At 36.4% G+C, this 24221-nt stretch overlaps 1 protein-coding gene across 1 annotated transcript in view; it reads left to right on the plus strand.

Annotated features, from left to right (window-relative positions):
- The window catches only part of MALRD1 (MAM and LDL receptor class A domain containing 1), a 603405-nt gene that overhangs the window by 323131 nt on the left and 256053 nt on the right, over positions 1-24221 (plus strand). Inside the window, exon 30 of the mRNA XM_052651192.1 lies at positions 23275-23458. Within this exon, the coding sequence (XP_052507152.1) occupies positions 23275-23458 (184 nt within the window). The remainder of the gene's footprint in view (positions 1-23274; positions 23459-24221) is intronic.

Raw genomic sequence — 24221 nt, forward strand, 5'->3', positions numbered from 1 at the left:
CTGGGCCCAAGTTGCTTGGCAGCTCAGCAGTATTTGGCATCTATGACTGCACCTCTTAGAAACACTTTCATTTCCTTGTCTTAGCTTATGGGATACTGTACCTTCATGGTTTTACTCTAACTTCTCCATCTTTTCCTCTTCATATCTTTTCCTAACTCTTCTTCCAGACAGTATCTTTGCCTCCTTATTCTCCATCTTTGAATCTCTTTAGGTTATTTCATTCCTCAAACAGCTTTAAATGCCAACTGTTCTGTTCCTTGCCTCATATCGAATTACTTAATGAATTGGATTCCCAATAAGTTTAATATAAATTAAACTTTGATTCTGGTGCATGCTTTTAAGTTCCATGATTTTATAATAGCTTCGTAGCTTCATATATATATATATATATATATATATATATATATATATATATATATATATGACATGTTTCCCAGAGTGGTTGTAAATACTTAGAGTTTCAGAAATGTATTTTATACTTTACTATTTGTTATGACACATAGCACAATGAGAGGGAACTATTTGATGCTTAATGCCCATTGAATTCAACTAATATATCAGCATAACAGGACAAGTACAGCCTACAAAATAAATGCAGTCTCAGTTCTAGACAGAGAAACAAGTTTACTTCTAAGTGATGTCATTAATTAACCTTAGTATAATAATTTACAGGAACACAAATCTCTAACTCTGTCTCTTAAGTAAGCACACATAACACATCTAAATGGATAGAATATGTTTTAAGAAATGTGTCTAAATGAATAAAATGTGCTCTTCCTAGACTGACATCAGTCATTTTTGTATATGCCTTGTGTAGCTGTAGAGTGCTATTTTTATTCATTCTACACAGTGTAGGAATTTTGAGCATAGAGATCTCAATTCACAGTGACTATATACAGATACAAAATGTATATGTAATATGTATAATGTATATCTAATATCTAATGTATGTATATCATATATGTGCATATGTATGTGTTAGAGATGTGTATGTATGTAATATAACATGTATTATATATCATATGATATAAATATGTGATATAAGGAAAAATCATTTCCTTATCTTTCAGCAAAATGATTGCTTAGTGTGCCTGGCACTGGGGTTACAACAGCAAACACATGCATGGCCTGTGGATTCACTTAAAAAAATTTTTTTTTATTTTGTATTGGGACTTCCGTCTTGGTTCAGACAGTAAAAAATCTGCTTGGAATGCATGGGACCTGGGTTAGATCCCTGGGTTGGGACAATCCCCTTCAGAAGGGTATGGCAAACCACTCCAGTATTCTTGCCTGGAGAATTCCATGGACAGAGGAGCCTGGTTAGCTACAATCCATGGGGTTGCAAAGAGTCAGACAAGACTGAGTGACTAAAAGTGGAGATAGCCAATTAACAATGTTGTGATAGTTTCAGGTGAACAGTAAGGGGACTCAGCTATACATACACATGTGTCCACTCTTCCCCAAGCTCCCCTCTTGTCCAAGTTGTCACATAACACTGAGCAGAATTCTGATAGGTACTTATCCATTTTAAATACAGCAGTGTATAAATGTTCTTCCCAAACTCCTTAACTATCCCTTTGTCCCATCCTTCCCCCAGCAACCATAAGTTCATTCTCTAAGTCTGTGAGTCTGTTTCTCTTTTGTAAGTTCATTTGTATCATTTCTTTTTAGATTTCACATATAAAGGATGTTATATATTTCTCCTTCTCTATCTGACTTTCTTCACTGAGTATGGCCATCTCTAGGTCCTAGATTCACTTATTTTAAGGCAAACATACTGACCTATGAAAAATCTTGACAAAATTCTTTGTATTCATGAACTCATATGAGTTTTATCGTCCCATATGTAAAATCTTAGGATAAATGTAGATCCCCAAGAATAACTATGTACTGACAGTGAAAGTCACTCAGTCGTGTCTGACTCTCTACAACTCCATGAACTGTATTGTATAGTCCATGAAATTCTCCAGGCCAGAATACTAGAGTGGGTAGCCTTTTGCTTCTCCAGGAGATCTTCCCAATCCAGGGATCAAACCCAGATCTCCCGCATTGCAAGTGGATTCTTTACCAGCTGAGCCACCAGGGAAGCCCAAGAATATTGGCGTGGGTAGACTATCCCTTCTCTAGGGGATCTTCCTGACCCAGGAATTGAACTGGGGTCTTCTGCATTGCAGGTGGATTCTTTACCACTACTAGGGAAGCCCTTCATGCTATTATTATATTTGTGCTTGGGAGAGTGATATATCTAGGTAGCTATGTAGTAATCTAGTTAGCTAGATAATATAGCTAGATAGATAGGTGAATGGATGACGTCCACATCACTTCTCCCACCCCGCGTCACCACACACACACACACACACACACACACACACACAGCTTTCAAACATAAATGCTGCAGTCTAGAAGATTCAGAACTATAAAGTTAAATGTTATGTTTTTCCCCTTAAAACACTGCTTTTAGGGAATTGAAATATATATATTTTTCTTACATAGAGAAGGAGATCTCTCTCTGTGACTATGAAAGAAACTTTTGATTGTGTTTAATGTATAGAATATGGCTAGTTCTCATTTTGCAGTAATTTCAGTAATCAGGACTATACCTAAGTGTTACTTTCTCTGCCCTCTATTATGTGGAAGGATAAAAGTTTTAATATTCATTGTTATCTTCTCCTGTCACCATAGAGGTTTCAGATGCCTCAGTGTGTGTGTGTATGTATGTACGTGTGTGTGTGTGTGTTTTAAACCTAAAATTTGTTATACTCTGTGTTCCAGAAACTCTGCTAATGAGATCCAGAATTTGAAGCCTGACTCTAATGCATTATAGTTCTATGCACTGACATAATAATGCTGGCTGGCTTTGGAGATGTATAAAGAAACTCACTAGCTTAAATGAGGAATAATAAGTATTGCCTGATTCACCTGAAGTCATTGTAGGAAAAGGCATGCAATCGTAAAAGAGAGCATTTTAATTCTTGATTAGAGACCACAGTGAAACGAGTACAAGATATTACAGACACCAAAGTTCTGTAATTATTGTGTCCCTGAGTAATTACTCCAGAATTGGAGAATGTCTAAAAGCTTTACACACTGAAGAGTGCAAGAAAGAACCACCTTTTATGATTTCAAATTTCACCAAATGCAGTAATGATTAATTGCTGCTCTAGTTAAAATATTTCTATATATTCCACTGAAATTAATACAGATAAAAATACCATTTATGCTTTTGCCAGGGCTTGTATGGCTTGTCAGTAATCCAGAAAGAATATTTTGATAATTCATCTTATCCTTCTCTAGTCTTCAATGGCATTTTATTATTGTATTTTTTTTTTTTTTTGACTAGGACAGGGTTAAACCCTTAACTTGAAAGGCATGTCCAGAGTTTGGCTTAGATACAAGGATTTCAAAGATGAGAGCGAAAATGAGTATGCTTGTGCCAAGAAGAAGGATGGAAGGAGCATATGACTGGACCCATCTGTAGCAAATTGCCTTTGGTGATGCAAAATAATAATAATAATAATAATTGAAACACTACAAAAAACAGTAAATGCTTTCAGTAATGAATAAAATCCTCTGGAAGACTGATAAAGATACTAGTACAGAAAAAACAGCATTTCTTCCAGCAAGAAATTTTGAAAAGGAAAATCCATTTCTCTAACCTTTAAAGTCTAATGGCTTCTCTGTGGTCTCTTTCCCATTTATATTCTTTCCTCTCGTCATGTTGGCACCAATACTATTTAGTAAAATTGACTGTGAAGTCCTGTGATAAAATGCGACTCTGCAGTATCTTTGTAATTTTATGATCAATAAAATACCCTGATGCCATAGCATAGTAATCAATGTATGAGAAATGAATTTCAAACAAAGAAATAATAAAAGTATTAGCCAGATAAATACCTTTCAGATATTAAACATGTCATTTACAGAAAATAAGCATAGCAATGCATAGACTAAAACCAAGAGAGCTACAATTTTGGGGATAAGTCATGAAACAAAAGCTTGAATGCTTCTAAGCCAGCATACTAGAGAAAATTTAAGACTGACACTGATAATTATTACCACATAATCTTTGCGCATAGAGTGGTAATTGCTTTCTGGCTCCAGAGCTACAGATTCAGAGTGAAATGTAACAAATGAGAATTGCATTTTTTATACCTAGTGATGAGACATAGAATGGATCTGTGGTTTATTGGAACGATATAAAATAATTACTGCACTTTATAATCTTAGAAAGTCAGGTTTCAGTTTCTATCTAGAATGCTTTCCTGAAGTTTATCCATCTGAATTTTCATTTTCCCTTCCATGTAGGAAGTTTATGAAGCCTCACTAATTGGGCTGGGCATTTCTATGAGAAATGCAAAGTGCAGAATAATGATAGTATTTTCATTCTTCACGCATGTGCTCCAAGAGGGCCCCCAAGAAGTGTTGTCTGGGTCTGCACTCATTTTCTCTCCCACTTTCAGGCAGTTCCATCAATAATCAGGCTCTGCTTCTATTGGTGGTGTTTGTAACAAATCCACTCCTAGGCAGCAGAGCCACTGATATTCTTGAGCCCATGTAGTGCTAACTCTGCATTCCTGGCTGCTTGGGCCATGCTGTCAAGATAGAAGATGACCCTTACAATGGAAAGACTGAGAGTCTACTGGAAAAAAAAAAAATGTTTATTCCAATTGAAGTTTTCTGAAGTCTAGTAATTGCTATAGGAGGTTCAGCTAAATGTTCCTTAGAATATTTTATAAAATTGTAATTGTCCCAACAAAGCAGAGATCTAGATATTTTGTATCATCACCATTCTATAGTAAAATGAAATCCTGTTCACTTAGTTTTACTCTAAATCTGTTTCTTCAGGAGATAGACATTTAATACTACTCTAGGCACAAATATCATAGTAATTATTTCTGTTATCTTTAAGATAGTTTGATTCAAATGGTCATGATTTAGGAGTAACAGACTTTCAAGTTATATGATACTAAAAATCACCCAAAAGCACCCTATAATGAAGGTCTCTATGCAAATAATGATGCTGAAATATAAACTAAATTCATTAAGCTTTAAGTCATTCTTCCTGTAAGAAGTATAGTACAGGTTGCACTTTCAGTGTCTTGGAAGACTATCAAAGTAATGAGGGATTCCAATGGCAGGTCATCATGTGTTTAGAGGGATGAGAAAAACAACCTTGGTGTCAGTAATGAAGAGAGGAAAAATATAAGTTGAGGGGTCGAGGTACTGAGTAAAAGGTTGTGTGTTCCTTCCCCATGTGATGTGAAGAACCTAACAATTATCAAGGCTAAAAAAAAACTCATATAATTGGCAGCCTCTTGTCACCCCAAAGCACTTCCTTCTGTCATTCATGAAGATCAGGATGTACCAAGAAGTCTAATTGTAATCAGCAGAAGGACGACCATTCTAACAATAAACACAGTTTGACCTAGGAACAGGCTGAAAAGTAAGACTGAAATGAGATGATTGTGTCATATGAATCATTTATGTTAGGCATTCATCTAACATGGATGACATAAAAATATGGATGAAACTGATCACAGAAGAGATTGATGTAGCATGCATGGCTAAAATAAGACAAAAGAAAATAAGAAAAACAATTTTTAGACTATTAATATATATTCAATTAAATGAGCCAAGAGTTTGGAAATCAGCTCATATTTTGGAACTATGCTAGTTGTTGCTTAACATACTCTTAACTAACTTTAATTTAAAACTAAAAAAGAGGTTTTACTGACTTTCCTACACAGAAGCATGTATGTTATCATGAGATTTGCCTCTTTACTTGGGACCCTTCAAAAACCAGAGCTTAAGTAACTTGCAGTGCTACAATTAAAATATTACACAAAGATGTTTATTGCTTTTGTGAAATGGACAATTCACTACAATCTGCTTCTGTATTCCGAAACTCCCCCGATCTTGTTGGGTTTAAGTATTAACGTTTGCTTTAAAAATCACTCTCTGAGTGATTGCTTTCTGAGTATGGAAATGGACTTTATTGAAAAATGATAAAATTCTGAGCTTAGTTTGCTTGGCAGCTGATACTAGCCACCAGATTAACATCAGGTACCAGAGAGGTCTAGGCCTCTGAGAATAAAATTGACCATCAAGAGATACAAAGATACACAATTTTTTAAAAAATACAACAAAGGTTAGGAGGGTAGGATTGGAACAGAGGGACCACTTTTCCAAAAGTGTATTGATAGTTGACCTGAATTATTCTGAGCTCTACCATCTTAAATATGATAGTTACATATTTAATCACATCATTAAAAATTGATTGGGGGCCATTTCCTCCCTATCTTTTCATCTGCCTGAGGGGTTTTCCAAGCAAATGGAGATCTTCCCTTCAACAGATATTAAATGACAATGTGAGATAAACCTCAGCCCTTTTTATTAGTTTTAAGAATGAGTCTTTCCCTTATTCTTAGCTTTACTAGTACAGTTTTGGCTATTTTGATTTTTTTTCTAAATTTTTATTTTTACTTTATTTTACTTTACAATACTGTATTGGTTTTGGCATACATTGACATGAATCCTCCACGGGTGTACATGAGCTCCCAAACATGAACCCCCCTCCCACCTCCCACCCCACATTATCCCTCCGGATCATCCCCGTGCACCAGCCCCAAGCACCCTGCATCCTGCATCGAACATAGACTGGCAATTCGTTTCTTACATGATAGTATACATGTTTCAATGCCATTCTCCCAAATCATCCCACCCTCTCCCTCTCCCTCTGAGTCCAAAAGTCCGCTGTACACATCTGTGTCTCTTTTGCTGTCTTGCATACAGGGTCATCATTGCCATCTTTCTAAATTCTATATATATGTGTTAGTATACTGTATTGGTGTTTTTCTTTCTGGCTTATTTCACTCTGTATAATCAGATCCAGTTTCATCCATCTCATTAGAACTGATTCAAATGTATTCTTTTTAATAGCTGAGTAATACTCCATTGTGTATATGTACCACAGCTTTCTTATCCATTCATCCTCTGATGGACATCTAGGTTGTTTCCATGTCCTGGCTATTATAAACAGTGCTGCGATGAACATTGGGGTACATGTGTCTCTTTCAATTTTGGTTTCCTCGGTGTGTATGCCCAGCAGTGGGATTGCTGGGTCATAAGGCAGTTCTATTTGCAATTTATTAAGGAATCTCCATGCTGTTCTCCATAGTGGCTGTACTAGTTTGCATTCCCACCTACAGTGTAAGAGGGTTCCCTTTTCTCCACACCCTCTCCAGCATTTATTGCTTGCAGACTTTTGGATCACAGCCATTCTGACTGGCATGAAATGGTACCTCACTGTGGTTTTGATTTGCATTTCTCTAATAATGAGTGACTGGAGAAGGCCATGGCACCCCACTCCAGTACTCTTGCCTGGAAAATCCCATGGATGGAGGAGCCTGGTGGGCTGCAGTCCATGGGGTTGCTAAGTTGGACATGACTGAGCAACTTCACTTTCACTTTTCACTTTCATGCATTGGAGAAGGAAATGGCAACCCACTCCAGTGTTCTTACCTGGAGAATCCCAGGGATGGGGGAGCCTGGTGGGCTGCCATCTCTGGGGTCGCACGGAGTCAGACACGACTGAAGCGACTTAGCAGCAGCAGCAGCAGCAATAATGAGTGACATTGAGCATCTTTTCATGTGTTTGTTAGCCATCCGTATGTATTCTTTGGAGAAATGCCTATTTAGTTCTTTGACCCATTTTTTTGATTGGGTCATTTAGTTTTCTGGAATTGAGCTGCATAAGTTGCTTGTATATATATATATATATATTTTTTTTTAACTTTCTTTTTTTTTTTTAATTTTAAAATCTTTAATTCTGACATGCATTCCCAAACATGAACCCCCCTCCCACCTCCCTCCCCATAACATCTCTCTGGGTCATCCCCATGCACCAACCCCAAACATGCTGTATCCTGTGTCAGACATAGACTGGCGATTCGATTCTTACATGATAGTATACATGTTAGAATGCCATTCTCCCAAATCATCCCGCCCTCTCCCTCTCCGAGTCCAAAAGTCCAGTACACACATCTGTGTCTTTTTTGCTGCTTGTATATTTTTGAGATTAGTTGTTTGTCAGTTGCTTCATTTGCTATTATTTTCTCCCATTCTGAAGGCTGTCTTTCACCTTGCTTATATTTTCCTTTGTTGTGCAGAAGCTTTTAATTTTAATTAGATCCCATTTGTTTATTTTTGCTTTTATTTCCAGTATTCTGGGAGGTGGATCATAGAGGATCCTGCTGTGATTTATGTCGGAGAGTGTTCTGCCTATGTTCTCCTCTAGGAGTTTTATAGTTTCTGGTCTTATGTTTAGATATTTAATCCATTTTGAGTTTATTTTTGTGCGTGGTGTTAGAAAGTGATCTAGTTTCATTCTTTTACAAGTGGTTGACCAGTTTTCCCAGCACCACTTGTTAAAGAGATTGTCTCTAATCCATTGTATATTCGTGCATCTTTTGTCAAAGATAAGGTGTCCATAGGTGTGTGGATTTATCTCTGGGCTTTCTATTTTGTTCCATTGATCTATATTTCTGTCTTTGTGTCAGAACCATACTGTCTTGATGACTGTGGCTTTGTAGTAGAGCCTGAAGTCAGGCAGGTTGATTCCTCCAGTTCCAGTCTTCTTTCTCAAGATTGCTTTGGCTATTCAAGGTTTTTTGTATTTCCATGCAAATTGTGAAATTATTTGTTCTAGTTCTGTGAAAAATACTGCTGGTATCTTGATAGGGATTGCACTGAATCTATAGATTGCTTTGGGTAGTATACTCATTTTCACTATATTGATTCTTCCAATCCATGAACATGGTATATTTCTCCATCTATTAATGTCCTTTTTGATTTCTTTCATCAGTGTTTTATGGTTTTCTATATATAGGTCTTTAGTTTCTTTAGGTAGATATAGTCCTAAGTATTTTATTCTTTTTGTTGCAATGGTGAATGGAATTGTTTCCTTAATTTCTTCTTCTACTTTCTAATTAGTAGTGCTAATCAATGAATATAGTAAAGTTGCAGGATATAAAATCAACACACAGAAATCCCTTGCATTCCTATACACTAATAATGTTTATTTTGATTTTTACCTGAGTTTGAACTTCACCTGTTATCCATGATTTCTTCCTTCTTCCCTTTATCATTAGTACATCACACTTATGGGAGAAAACAATGGCTTCTGATGATGCTCAAGAAATAGTAGGGACTTCCCTGATAGTCCAATGACTAAGACTCCAAGCTCCCAAGATAGGAAGTCAGGAAACTAGATCCCACATGCCACAACTAAAGATGCTGCATGCTGCAACTAAGACCTGGCCCAGCCAAATCAATATATTAATAAAAATAAAATATTTTTTTAAAGTTACACAACAAGGTTAAAAAACAAAATAGTAGCATTGAATAGGTTATGGTAGATACACATATGTGTGCGTATATATGTGGGGCTTCCTAGGTAGCACCAGTGGTAAACAATCTGTGTACCAATGCAGGAGACACAAATGATGTGGGATCAATCCCAGGGTTAGGAAGATGCAGTACTACTTGCCTGGAAAATTCCATGAACAGAGAAGCCAGGAGGGCTACTGTCCATTGGGTCGCAGAGAGTCAAACTCAAGTATGGTGTTATGTGTATATACTTGTACATACCTATATGCATGTAGCTTTATATATATGTGTGTGTGAGTGTGTGTTGGTGTGTGTATGCTGTGCTGTGCTTATGCTGTGCCTGTCTGGCTCTTTGCAACCCCGTGGACTGTAGCACCCCAGGCTCCCCTGTCCATGGGGATTCTCCAGGCAAGAATACTGGAGTGGGTTGCCATGCCCTCCTCCAGGGCATCTTCCCAACCCATGGATTGAACCCAGATCTGCCCCATTGCAGGCAGATTCTTTACCAGCTGAGCTACCAGGGAAGCCATGTATGTGTATGTGGTGTGTGTGTGTGTGTGTGTGTAAGCCACAGGTTGACAAGTGTGTAATTGGAAGAAAGGTGTGATTGTTTGTGATGGCTTGTAGTGAACTGCAAGAGTGAAACAAAAAACAAGTGATTCTGTGCCTCTCTGTCTACTGTATAAGAAAAGCTTTGTGCATTGGCCTGAGTTGTTTAGAACTGAAGAGGAAAGTAAGAGTGAAAAGACCTCCAGTGAGTATTTGGCTTTACTTGTTGACAGGACAGATTTCATGTGAAGACCTCTGAGATACCTGTGAAGACTCTACTTCTTGACAGGACAAATTTCATGTGAAGACCTCTGAGATCCAGGGCGTTGTGGAGTGTAATGATTGCAGACTGTTTTCCTTAGAGTCTTCTTTGAGCCACAAGCAAACAGCCCATTTGTTAGTCTCCCCTCTTCACTGAATCTTAGGGCATTAATCTAATCATTGAGTATAAAGATATATTGGGTTGGCCAAAAAGTTCATCTGGAATTTTCAGATGTTACAGAAAAACTGCTATGAACTTTTTGGCCAACTCAATGTATATATATATATTTATTATTTTTATTTTTCTTCATTTCACTCCTAGAACATTTCTCTGGAAAGAAAATAGGGTGAGAGATAATGCATTTAAACAATTATGATTTATGTTTTAGAAATATATTTTTTATTTGCTATAGATCTTAATAATAAATGTTCATGTGTGAACATATATTGGTAAAATGTAAATGTCTTCTATGTCAGACATGGTATTAGAAGCTCTAAACACTGGATCTCCAATCCTTACAAAAGATGACAAGGTAAATATGATAGTTCTCATTTTTTCAGATGAGGAAAGTGAAACTATAGATGAGGCAAGTTTGCAAATAAGGAGAGATTTTAGTTTAGTTATCACTTACTGTGTGGTTTAAGGAATGGGAAATACCTACAGAAAGCAGCACTGTCCTAGCTAAGCCTCGTGGAAGCTGTGACTTTCTTTTTTTTTTTTTTTTTTTTAACATATTTTTTTAAAAGATGCATTTATTTATGTTTTTAGTTGGGGGATATTTGCTTTACAATGTTGTGTTAGTTTTCACTGTATAACAAGGTGAATCAGCTACATGTATATGTATATTCCCTCCCTCTTGAACCTCCCTCTTTTGCCCCCATCCCACCTCTCAGGTCATCACAGAGCACAGGGCTTAGCTCCTGTGCTATGCAGCGGCTTCCCACTAGCTAGCTGTTTTACGTATAATAGTGTATATATGTCAATGCTGCTCTTTCAATTCGTCCCACCCACCCTCTCCTTCCACTGCTATGACATTCTTGACTACTAAACCCACATTCATTTTTGGAAGTTTAGTCTTTGATAGATGAGAGGAAATTATGGTACCTCCAATCTATGAATAGAATTTTGTATCTTTTTCATGATTTAAATATGTTCTGCCTTTTCTAATTACCCCCCTATTTTAGACTGTGTGTGTGTGCTTATGCGTTCTTTTTGCTAACACATGCAGCTCTGAGGAGTATCTGTGGCCAACATCCAGGCCAGTGTACTAGAATCTGTGTAAGTTTTACCACATGAGTTTTGCCTTAACTACATATTTATCACTTAGTTTCATCTTATTATACTCTTGTATCCTTACCTTTCATCCTTGGAACAAGGGCATGAATAAATAAATCCAATAATGATTCCTTATTCTTGTCCTTAGTAAACTTCTTACTATTTATTGCTGAGTAATTAATCCACCACTCGTAAGCATTTGGGTCTCAGTGCTGCTACCCAAGGCTTCAAAGGATATGCACAGTTCTTCATGATATTAAACCTTAATGAGTATGGCTCTCATATTTTTATATACATAATAAATTGAAAGGCTAAACCAAATCAAACTTTCATTTTTTAGCTCTTACCCTGCATTTCAGCAGTTAAAATGTCCAGATAATAAATTATAGAGTGAGTGTTGTTATTACTGTTTTAAAGAGAAATATTCCATTTGGCTTAGCAGAGGCTTAAACCATATTTTGCCTACAAATTCTTGTTAGCTTGGCTCTCTTGTTTCAGGCAGCAGGTGGTGGCATGGACATTAGATTCAGATAAATCTGGGTCCAGCCTCTGCTCTATCCTCATATTTCTTCCTATGTATTCTCAGTTTCAAATTTCTTAAGTATTCTGAGCCTCAGTTTCCTTATTTACAAAATAGATTAATAATAGGTTGTTTGTTGTTTTAGTCACTAAAGCATGTCTAACTCTTTTGTGACCCCATGGACTATAGCCTGCCAGGCTCCTCTGTCCATGGGATTTCCCAGGCAAGAATACTGGAGTTGGTTGCCATTTTCTCCTCCAGGGGATCTTCCTGACCCAGGAATCAAACCCACTTCTCTTTGATGTCCTGTATTCACAGGCAGGTTTTTTACTACTGCACCACCTGCGTACATTTAACACTAGGAGCTATAAAGACTTGACCTCTTTCTCATCACCTGTCCAGAAACCTTGACCAGTGTCAACTGTTCTAGGTCAATGTCCCCATCTTGTGGACAGAATAAAGAACAGCTTGACCTAATATCACTTTCCATTACTGTCTTCATGTCTTCTTGGGGTAGGGAGAGAGTCTTTGGGAGATTAATACTGATGATTGGGAGGGGAATGGATGAATAGTCTCTGGAAGTTTTACCTGATTCTCACTGGAGGCTATACTTTTTGTTAATTTCATCAAAGGTATTCTTTCTTTATAAAACACAAGCATATGTTTGCCTACATCCTCTTTTTCCTTCTCTGTGAACTCCCAGCGTGGCAATAACTCCAAAAAACATTTCTTTACATGAATTTGCTCTAATTCTAGTTATTGCTTTTGGACTACTGAGGAAACCATGTATTAATACTTATATTGATCAGTTCCAATAGGAATTTGAATTCTAGTTTCAGCTAGATTTTTCAATGAAGTCTCTTAAGCCTCCCATTCATTCCACAGTAATGTCTACTCCTAGATGCCTCAGGCTTTGCTCTCTGCATGTCATACCTTTTGATGATATATGTCCTGTCTCAACCCACTTGCATATTGCATCCTTTTCTTTCCTCTAAAGCTCCAGAATTTCTTTCCTCTAAAGTTCCTCTAAAGCTCCAGGATTAGCTGCCATGAATCCACCCTGCCCACTGTCTACAGCTCTTTCTACTAAAGAACAGATCTTTCTAAAGGAGATTTGATCAGGTTACTCCCTTATTTAAAAATTGTAGGTGGCTTTATATTGGCTATAGGATTGGGTTAAACCTTCACAATGAAATTAAAGATACTTTTCATTGTATGGTCTTGGTCTCTATATCTGAGTTGTACATCCTCAGTCTTTATTATACTTTTGATATTCTAATCACATCAGACTATTCAAGGTTCCCAAAATATTTCAATACTTTCATAGCCTACTGCCTACAATCATGTGATTTTCTTTATTTGGAATGTCCTCATACATTTTATGCCCTTGGTGATATTCTGTGAAGTTTCAAAGCCTGATACAAATACTACACTCTTTACAACACCTTCCTAATTTCACACAGATCCTTAATTTTACTGAAACTCCACTCAAGTACTGTATTATTTTTCTGTAATATAATGGAATTTGCTCACACTCAAGCTAAATAGTTACATGGTGTTTTTGTTTCTATTTATTTGTGAGTCCTCTAAATAGTAGCAATATATAGCCTAGACATACTCCTTTCCCTATTTAGAACCAGTCTGTTATTCTGTGTCCAGTTCTAACTGTTGCTTCCTGACCTGCACATAGATTTCTCAGGAGGCAGGTAAGGTGGTCTGGCATTCCCATCTCTTTGTGATCCACACTTATTTAACTTCTATGCAGAGTACATCATGAGAAACACTAGACTGAAGGAAGCACAAGCTGGAATCAAGATTGCCAGGAGAAATATCAATAACCTCAGATATGCAGAGGACACCACCCTTATGGCAGAAAGTGAAGAACTAAAGAGCCTCTTGATCAAAATGAAAGAGGAGAGTGAAAAAGTTGGCTTAAAGCTCAACATTCAGAAAATGAAGATCATGGCATCCGGTCCCATCACTTCATGGCAAATAGATGGGGAAACAGTGGAAAGAGTGGCTGACTTTATTTTTCTGGGCTCCAAAATTACATCAGATGGTGATTGCAGCCAGGATATTAAAAGATACTCCTTGGAAGGAAAGTTATGACCAGCCTAGACAGCATATTAAAAAGCAGAGACATTACTTTGCTAACAAAGATCTGTCTAGTCATGGCTATGGTTTTTCCAGTGGTCATGAATGGATGTGAAAGTTGGACTGTGAAGAAAGCTGAGCGCTGAAGAATCGATGCTTTTTAACTGTGGTGTTGTAGAAGACCCTTGAGAGTCCCTTGGACTGCAAGGAGATCCAACTAGTCCATCCTAAAGGAGATTAGTCCTGGGTGTTCATTGGAAGGACTGATGTTGAAGCTGAAACTCCAATACTTTGGCCACTGGATGGGAAGAGCTGATTCATTTGAAAAGACCCTAATGCTGGGAAAGACTGAGGGCAGGAGGAGAACGGGACGACAGAGGATGAAATGGTTGGATGGCATCACCGACTCAATGGACATGGGTTTGGGTCGACTCCAGGAGCTGGCAATGGACAGGGAAGCCTGGCGTGCTGTGGTTAATGGGGTCACAAAGAGTCGGACACGGCTGAGCAACTGAACTGAACTAAATAATAACATCTTCTTATTTTTCTTCTTGACACCATCTCAATTAATAGCATATACAAGAACGTAATAATAATTTATTTAAATTAAAATTTAGCATTCATGTGAATCATAGATGTTCATTTCCTTCATTACTTGCAGTAGGGAATATTGCAATGTAATGAGCACATACCTGCTTTGAGATTATGTAAAACAAGCTGAATATTAGATTGTGTTTCTTATCATTATAACATTTTATCAGCAATTAAAAGAATGTCTGACCTAGACTTTATACTCAATATATGAGTTAAGTAAGTAAAAAACTGATAATATTCATTTTATCATATTGGGGTTTTAATCTTTAATAAAGATTGTTTTTCCTACTTAATTCCTATTCCAAGTGACTTAATGACTAGTCTTATTCTTTTGTTATTGACTTAATTCTCATCCTAGAGTTCTTTTTTCATGTTTATACTCAGATTTTAGGCTGATGATAATTATTTCTGAATATTTTAGTAATATATTTTGAGTGTAAAAGTGTGGATATATTTGACTTGTTTGTTGAATACAAACAGCAATACTGTTTTGGTGAATTTGATGATTTATTAAAGTCAGAAAATTTTCTCACTCTTTATACACACATAATATATACTTCTTTAGGTAGTAATACTTTTATACCTATAATTTTGTGCCTGCTATTAGGATTGGTTTTCAGAGAATTTTAAATTGAGAATTTTACTCTTTTAATACTTTCCTGAAGGAAAGTAGACCATTATTCACATCTTATAAACATTGTATACCTGTGTCTCCTTTGGAAGAAAAATTTGTGCAGGAAACTTAGCTTGAAGTTTGTCATTCCTTTGTACACATATGCTGTTTCACACACATATATTTGTTTTATTTTCTCTCTCATTATTTCCCACCCCTGGAGGAAGACAGGGAGCTGAGTTATGTCCAATGATTTTGTCATAAAATGCTGTTCTTTTGTTCGCATCGAGTGGTTATCAACCCTGGTGAACGGCAGTGTGCCAAGGGACAGATACAATCATTCATGACTGACATTCTGCCTCAGACCTGCTGCCTCCTCTTATTATTCTTCCTGTCAGATGCTTCCTAAAGACTCCTCATTTTTATTTTTTTCCCCATTGTTCTTCCATGTTCACCCATATGAACGTTTTTCTCCTTCAGGAACCAAATGTAGTGTGAAAGACAGTAGAAACAAGCCATCAACCACTAAGGAGGCTATCACCTTGCATATCATAGATTGGGAATTTTAATTGGGTTAGTCAGCCCTTTGTTTTAAGTGAGTAAGGACCTTGCAAGAATCATTCTGAATGTAACTTTGTAAGAACAATCAGCTCTATAGTCTAGTCCTTGTTGTAAATAATTCTTCCTCCATTTTGTATCACCTAAGAGTTAAAATAACTATAGTAAGTCTCAGGAAATTATCTCTATGAGTGTCATGACTCACTGTTGAGAGAATTTATCTGTTAGTTTTTAAATGTTTATTATGACAAGCTCTGCAATTTTTTAATAATTTTTTCAATATAAATTCATTTATTTTAATTGGAGGCTAATTACTTTACAATATTGTATTGGTTTTGCCATACATGAGCATGAATCTGCCATGGGTGTACACGTGTACCCAATCCTGAACCCCACCCCTAACTCTCTCCCCATACCATCCCTCTGGGTCATCCCAGTGCACAGCCCTGAACATCTAGTCTCATGCATCGAACCTGGACTGGCGATTCATTTCACATATGATCATATACATGTTTCAGTGCCATTCTCCCAAATCATTCCACCCTCACCCTCTCCCACAGAGTCCAAAAGACTGTTCTATACATCTGTGTCTCTTTTACTGTCTCACATACAGGGTTATCATTACCATCTTTCTAAATTCCATATATATGCATTAGTATGCTGCATTGGTGTTTTTCTTTCTGGCTTACTTCACTCTGTATAATCGACTCCAGTTTCATCCACCTCATTAGAACTGACTCAAATGTATTCTTTTTAATGACTGAGTAATACTCCATTGTGTATATGTACCACTGCTCTCTTATCCATTCGTCTGCTGATGGATATCAAGATTGCTTCCATGTCTTGGATATTATAAACAATGCTGTGATGAACATTGGGGTACACGTGTCTCTTTCAATTCTGGTTTCCTCAGTGGGTATTCCCAGCAGTGGGATTGCTGGGTCATATGGCAGTTCTATATCTAGTTTTTTAAGGAATCTCCACACTGTTCTCCATAGTGGCTGTACTAGTTTGCATTCCAATCAACAGTGTAAGAGGATTCTCTTTTTTTTACACCCTCTCCAGCATTTATTGCTTGTAGACTTTTGGATAGCAGCCGTTCTGACTGGTATGAAATGGTACCTCAGTTTTTACCTTTTCAGAGAATCTGAAATCTAGTAGAATTTTTATAAAGCACTGAACCTATTTTAATGGTACCTCAGTTTTTACCTTTTCAGAGAGTCTGAAATCCAGTAGAATTTTTATAAATAGGCGCTGAACCTATTTTCACCCAGTACTAACAATTTCATGCAACATCTTAATTCACCACTTTGAATTAAATATTTATTCACTGATTAAAAAGAAGCTTTTTTTAGTGCCTGCACAATGCCAAACTGTATCTTAGGCATGGGAAATCTAGAGGTTAAGAAGATAGAGAAAGCTCTTGTCATCATGGACTTTAAATTGTGGGAAAGACAGACAGTGAAGAATTACTAAAATAATTAAAATATAAGATAATATTGGAAAATGAGAGGTGAGAGTGCTATAAACATTAAAGCAGGGTGATGCAATGTGAGTGAGAATGAAACCCACCCTGAAGGTCCTATGAATGCTTCTCCAGGGTGACATTTGAAGAGAAAAAGACAGTTGCTTATTTTTGGGAAAATAATATATGTGTGTGTGTATATATATATAAATATATATATATATACATGTATATATATTATATATATATATGTATATGTATATATCAGAAATTCCCTGGTGGCTCAGAGGTTAAAGTATCTGCCTCCAATGAGGGAGACCCGGGTTCGATCCCTGAATTGGGAAGATCCCCTGGGGAAGGAAATGGCAACCCACTCCAGTATTCTTACCTGGAGAATCCCATGGACTGAGGAGCCTGGTGGGCTGCAGTCCACAGGGTCACAAAGAGTCGGACATGACTGAGTGACTTTACTTACTTACTTACTTACTTATGACTGAAAGAGAAGCTAAACTTTCTCTCTTGTACAGTGTAAATGATGTTGTGATTCTGGAATCCTGTTTCCAAGATCAGAATGGTAAAAAGAAAAAAAAAAAGTGGTTGTAAAAAATTATATAACTTCAGCTTTATTCATCTCTATACTTTGCATTAAGCTGCCTACTTTGCCTGAGTCCCATGTTAGTTGCCTAAAATTTTAAAGTAAGTTATCAAGAAATAAGTGTTTTGAATTTAAAGAAACATTATTCTACAAAACATGAGGACATACTGTTTAAAATGTTTTCAGTGAATATATGTCTAAAATCACACATGACTCTTCAGTGAATATATTAATCTAAACTTCAAAATCATTTTGTTAGGACAGAAATCCTCTTGTAAATATAAGAGCCACTGGTTACAGATTTTACTACCAGTATAACAGCCATTTGCAAGATATTTCTGTGGAAGAGGGTTTATGCACTTTCAAAAGAGTCTATGTTTTATTTCATCCTATTTTTGAAAATTCAAAATAGGATTAAACTATGTAAAATTTTAAACATTTGAAAATGTTTAGAATATTAAAGAATATAAATTTCTAGTATTTAATTTTTTAAGACTTAATATTTAGATGATTTAGAGAATTATATATATTGGGTTGGCCAAAAAGTTCAGTTGGGTTTTTTCATAAGAGCTTACACAGAAAAATCTGAACAAACTTTTTGGCCAGCCCAATATTTATCTGCTAGATACAGATATTATTCTAAATTGATGCTACTCCTTTCCATTTTAAAAAAGATATATAAACATTTTTATTATGGCTATGAAAGAATTTAATACTACCTGGCATCATTAATCAATATTTTAGTCTTGTCTAGAGTTAGAAGACAAAACTTGACTGCAGTGCCAGTAATTAGAGCCAGACATGTATTAAATGACTTTTTTGTTGTTGTTTTTGATTCAGAATTATTCCTGTGTCACATTGCATCTTTTTTAGCCTTTATTTGCTCAATGTGCTTGTATCCTTTATGTGCTTAATCTTTGTAAGCATTATGTTTATTTAAGCATATTTTAAGTTTAAAAAATTGCTGAAGTTTCAAAAAGTATTAATAGCAGAAATAATTCATTACATGCCAAACACGGAAAATTTAATTGGAATATTTGGAAGCTATGCTCTATTATCTTAAAAATGAATAAAGCTCAAATAATTTTTGCAGTTCTTATTTTTTCTGACTTTTTCAAATTTGACTTGATAATTTTTAGTTACTTTTAGTTACATAAAAGATATATATTTTATATAAATATACATATTTATATATTTTAAAATTGTGTATACTAAATGTTTTACAGTTCTGTTTTATGTTTCTACAGTAATTTTGCATTAATAATTTTGGGGGGGCTCACCTCTATTAAATGATTACCATTATAGGGTAGGCTCCCCCTCTCTTTTGACCTTCTTATTCTTGGTGTCTAATGTCATATATGGCAACTGTATGAGCATCAAATATTTGCTGAATAAATGGAGGACTGTCTGAATAAATCAATCAATAAATAAATCTCCATTGCACAGTTGAATGGCTACTTTTGAATATTAAGGGGACATGATGGTTTTAGAAAAGGCAGAGGAACCAGAGATCAAATGGCCAACATCCACTGGATCATGGAAAGAGCAAGAGAGTTCCAGAAAAACATCTATTTCTGCTTTATTGACTATGCCAAAGCCTTTGACTATGTAGATCACAATAAACTGTGGAAAATTCTGAAAGAGATTGGAATACCAGAGCACCTGACCTGCCTCTTGAGAAATCTGTATGCAGGTCAGGAAGCAACAGTTAGAACTGGACATGGAACAACAGACTGGTTCCAAATAGGAAAAGGAGTACGTCAAGGCTGTATATTGTCACCCTGTTTATTTAACTTCTATGCAGAGTACATCATGAGAAACGCTGGGCTGGATGAAACACAAGCTGGAATCAAGATTCCTGGGTGAAATATCAATAACCTCAAATATGCAGATGACACCACCCTTATGGCAGAAAGTGAAGAGGAACTAAAAAGCCTCTTGATGAAAATGAAAGAGGAGAGTGAAAAAGTTGGCTTAAAGCTCAACATTCAGAAAACGAAGATCATGGCACCTGGTTCCATCACTTCATGGGAAATAGATGGGGAAACATTGAAAACAGTGTCAGACTTTATTTTGGGGGGCTCCCAAATCACTGCAGATGGTGACTGCAGCCATGAAATTAAAAGACGCTTACTCCTTGGAGGAAAAGTTATGACCAACCTAGTTAGCATATTCAAAAGCAGAGACATTACTTTGCCGACTAAGGTCCATCTAGTCAAGGCTATGGTTTTTCCAGTAGTCATGTATGGATGCGAGAGTTGGACTGTGAAGAAGGCTGAGCGCCAAAGAATTGATGCTTTTGAACTGTGGTGTTGGAGAAGACTCTTGAAGAGTCCCTTGGACTGCAAGGAGATCCAACCAGTCCATTCTGAAGGAGATCAACCCTGGGATTTCTTTGGAAGGAATGATGCTAAAGCTGAAACTCCAGTACTTTGGCCACCTCATGTGAAGTGTTGACTCATTGGAAAAGACTCTGATGCTGGGAGGGATTGGGGGCAGGAGGGGAAGGGGACGACAGAGGATGAGATGGCTGGATGGCATCACCGACTCGATGGACGTGAGTCTGAGTGAACTCTGGGAGTTGGTGATGGACAGGGAGGCCTGGTGTGCTGCAATTCATGGGGTCTCAAAGAGTCAGACACGACTGAGCGACTGAACTGAACTGATTTGATATGTTATATCCAGAGTTGAATGAGAGCAAATATATTAAAATGATATACTACAATAACTCATCATCAGGTCAATCCATTAACCCTCTTTTCTTTTCCTATCATATAAAATGAGAACAAATATATTAATTAATTCTCATTTGTTAGAAGGCCTGCTGTCAGAGTAAAGAAATGATGTGCATTTTATTGGTTAAAGTGATCACACAACCTTCTTTGGTGGCATTTGGTGGAAAACCCTTTTGGTAATTGGCATAGTATATAAGTGGTTCTATAAACTTTTGAAACTAACAGGACAAATTAGCAATATATTCCCAGGTGGCTCAGTGGGAAAGAATCTGCCTTCCAGTGCAGGAGACAGAAGATGTGGTTCAATCCCTGGGTTGGAAAGATTGCCCTGGAGGAGGAAATGGCAATCCACTCCAGTATTCTAACCTTGTTTCATGGACAGATGGGCCTGGCTGTCTACAGTCCATGGGGTCCAAAAGAGTCGGACATGACTGAGCACTGAGCTCGAATTAAGTTTGCAAAATAAAACAGACATATCATTATCTATGCATGTTATGCTGTTAAGTGTCAAACACTTTCTACTTTAATCTTTAATTTAACTAATCATTCCTTTGATTCCAAATCGCTAAGAGATTGATGATAGTCAGAGACTAACCTTGAAAAAGCTTCTCTTCCTTAATCATTAGAAAGATATGAATTTCCATTAATTAGGTGTGAATGTCCCATCCCCTTCAATGCAGAAGCTACAGGAGTCTCTGGGTGTAAAAATTTGTTTGTTATTTTGGGGAGGATGTTGAAAGATCTATCTGTGTACTGTTAGTTGTTTTACAAAGTTAATTTTAGAGTAACTAATACAGAGTTCCACTTTCTCTCTATAATTCCCCAGAAGAGCTGCTTGACTGACTGATCTGTGCCTCCCTCAACAGAATGAGGTGTCAGCTGCCTCATTTATTAACAGTAGTTTCCAAAAAGGGTGAGACTATGAATGTGTAACTCCTTTGGATCTCCTCTTCAAGCATTTCTTTTTTTGTTCAGTCCATATTTAAAAAAAAGAAATCTGTAAAATATGTGTTTCAGTTATATGCTATAAATCAGTTGAAACATCTTATTTTATTTTCTAGATGCCATTCCATTACATATTCTCCTCTATTCCACCTTTTTGATTATAAGATTCAGTGACCAAATTTACTTGTGAATTTGTCATAAAAACACAATACCGGACCCTGAAATATTAATTTTGGGGACATAAACATAATTATATATATTTTCCCTTTTTATTTGCTATATATCCATTGTAATAATTTGTTAACCTTGAATTCCCAATAAGGACTATGCCCTGAATAGCAAAGAGCAACACATACAGTTTAAGCCTTGTCCTTGTGATCAACTGACTTACATTCTGTTTTACTGTTAGCATCATTTTTTTGCTGTTGTTATTGTTAAGATTATGCAATATGTCACATTATGTCTTGTCATGTCAGGTCATGTTGTACTTGGATTATTCATCTATTAGAATATTGTACTGCTAGCAGACCAAACTTTGACATTCAGAATATTACTAATTTGGGTTCTTGAACTTTTTAATCAATAGAAATTGATAAGAGGGAAGACAAGATATTCGACCAAGATTTCATTGGGACTCGTGCTACAGCATCAGGGAGCAAAAACAAGTGCCAGTTTCCCTTGCTTGGGTCCCTTAAGTGGGCTGAGGAATGGCATGGGTGGTCTGCCCACTTCCTTGGTGGTACTGTTGTGCAGGAATCATGCACCGTCCCTGCTTTTGCTCCTGGCACCTCAGAAGTGGCAGTTGGGTTTTAGTCTTTTTGTAGCTTGTTCATAATTTACTCCACCTATGCATAGGTACAGTTATTTTTAGTCCCTTGTAGTTTCTTTATATTCCCTTGGCCAAGGAAACATTTGTCTTGAGGGGAGATATTTAAATGTTTTCTTAGAAAATTAATTTTTCCTTTACAATTTGAAGAATTTGCTCTAAAATACTGTTAAGCCTAATGTAATAATCATAGTAGAATTTTATAAATAGCCAAAATCATATGATCATCTAATAGAATTTTTGAAATACCATCTTAGAAATAATCACTTTCCATTCACTTCACAATATCTTATATCTATCAGGGATCTGTGATTTCTCCCAACTGTTCCTCCTTTCTTCTCTCTTTTCTCTTTCCTTAAGTTATTTCAGGTCTGTAAAGAAAGGTATTGGGTTGGACAAAAAATTTCATTTGGGCTTTTCATAAGATGTTACGGAAAAACCCTAATGAACTTTTTCACCAACCCAATACAGTATCAGTGATTAAAGAATGGGCATAGAAGGTTGGCAGGAAGGGTACCTAGAGCAGTAAAATCAGGGCTTCAGTAAACTGTTCAGACTCCATCAATTATGCATTGAGAACTCTGCATGCAAGCAAGAAGTGGGTTTAATTGAGTATTCACTTGCTAATAATGATGTCTCTGAAAATATTGAAACAAATTTACAAGTCTTGCTCATATTTCTTTTGGGAATACTTTAGTAGATTAATGGGCCTCTGTTTCAATGGGGTAAAGTATACCATGACTATTATCAGCTTTAATCAGTTTTCACTGGTCAAATGCTTGTGTTCTAAATAATTGGTGTTTTTTCCTTCTTTTGTGTTAAATTATTTGCCTGATGCAAACTTCTTTATCTTTAGACAGAGAAAGGACTATCAAAAGTATGGGAAGAAAATAAGCAGAACTCTGGTGATCGCTGGCAAAAGGCTGTCATCCTTCTAGGAAAGTTAAGGAATTTCGAAGTCATATTTCAAGGTCTCCGTACACGGGATCTGGGAGGAGGAGCTGCAATTGATGACATTGAATTTGAAAACTGCATGACTGGTAAGTTTCTGGAAGGCTCTGCTGTTTGGAAGCACACATAAAACCTAGCCATTTATCTTTGCTTCATGTTTATAAAATGTTCTGCAGTTACATATTTTGTATGTACATAAAAATCAATTGAAAGAGATGATTTTATGATGGTTGAATTTACAGCTCCATGTTAAGAGATAATAGTTTCTCCATCCTTTGATTATATATATTTTTTCATCCTTTGATTTTAAAGATAATTCCTCTCTTCCTTCTGTGTTAACGTCTTTTTCTAACATGTACAAGTGTTTTTCTTTGAATTTATTTTTCAACACAATTTAAACCATAAGCCTAATATTCTCATACATTTATGTAATTAATTTTAAATGAACCAGTAGAAAGGGTTAGAAAACAGGAAGTTAGTGGCTATATAAAAAATATATACAACTAGGCGTAATTCAAGCAGAACTTGAACTGAGAGCTATACTTAAGGCATCTAAAAAGCTACTCTAGCCAGTGAACAATACTTTGAAAAATATATTATCATTTATCACGTTTCTAAATCTGAAGTATAATTGCACTTAGATTCTCTTTATGAAACTACCCAGAAAATGTAAAAAATAATTATAAATATATGTGTACAGTTTCACATTTCAAAGTTTCTTTCTGAGAAGTTATTCCATCTGATTTACGAAATAGTACAGTGTGATATGTCCTGCCCATGAAAGATACACCTTCTGTGATTTCCTATGCTGGTTCCCTTAGAGGGAAGCCCCTGGGACTGAAGAGCTAAACC

The sequence above is a fragment of the Budorcas taxicolor genome, chromosome 13 (assembly GCF_023091745.1).
Source record: "Budorcas taxicolor isolate Tak-1 chromosome 13, Takin1.1, whole genome shotgun sequence".
Classification (NCBI taxonomy): domain Eukaryota; kingdom Metazoa; phylum Chordata; class Mammalia; order Artiodactyla; family Bovidae; genus Budorcas; species Budorcas taxicolor.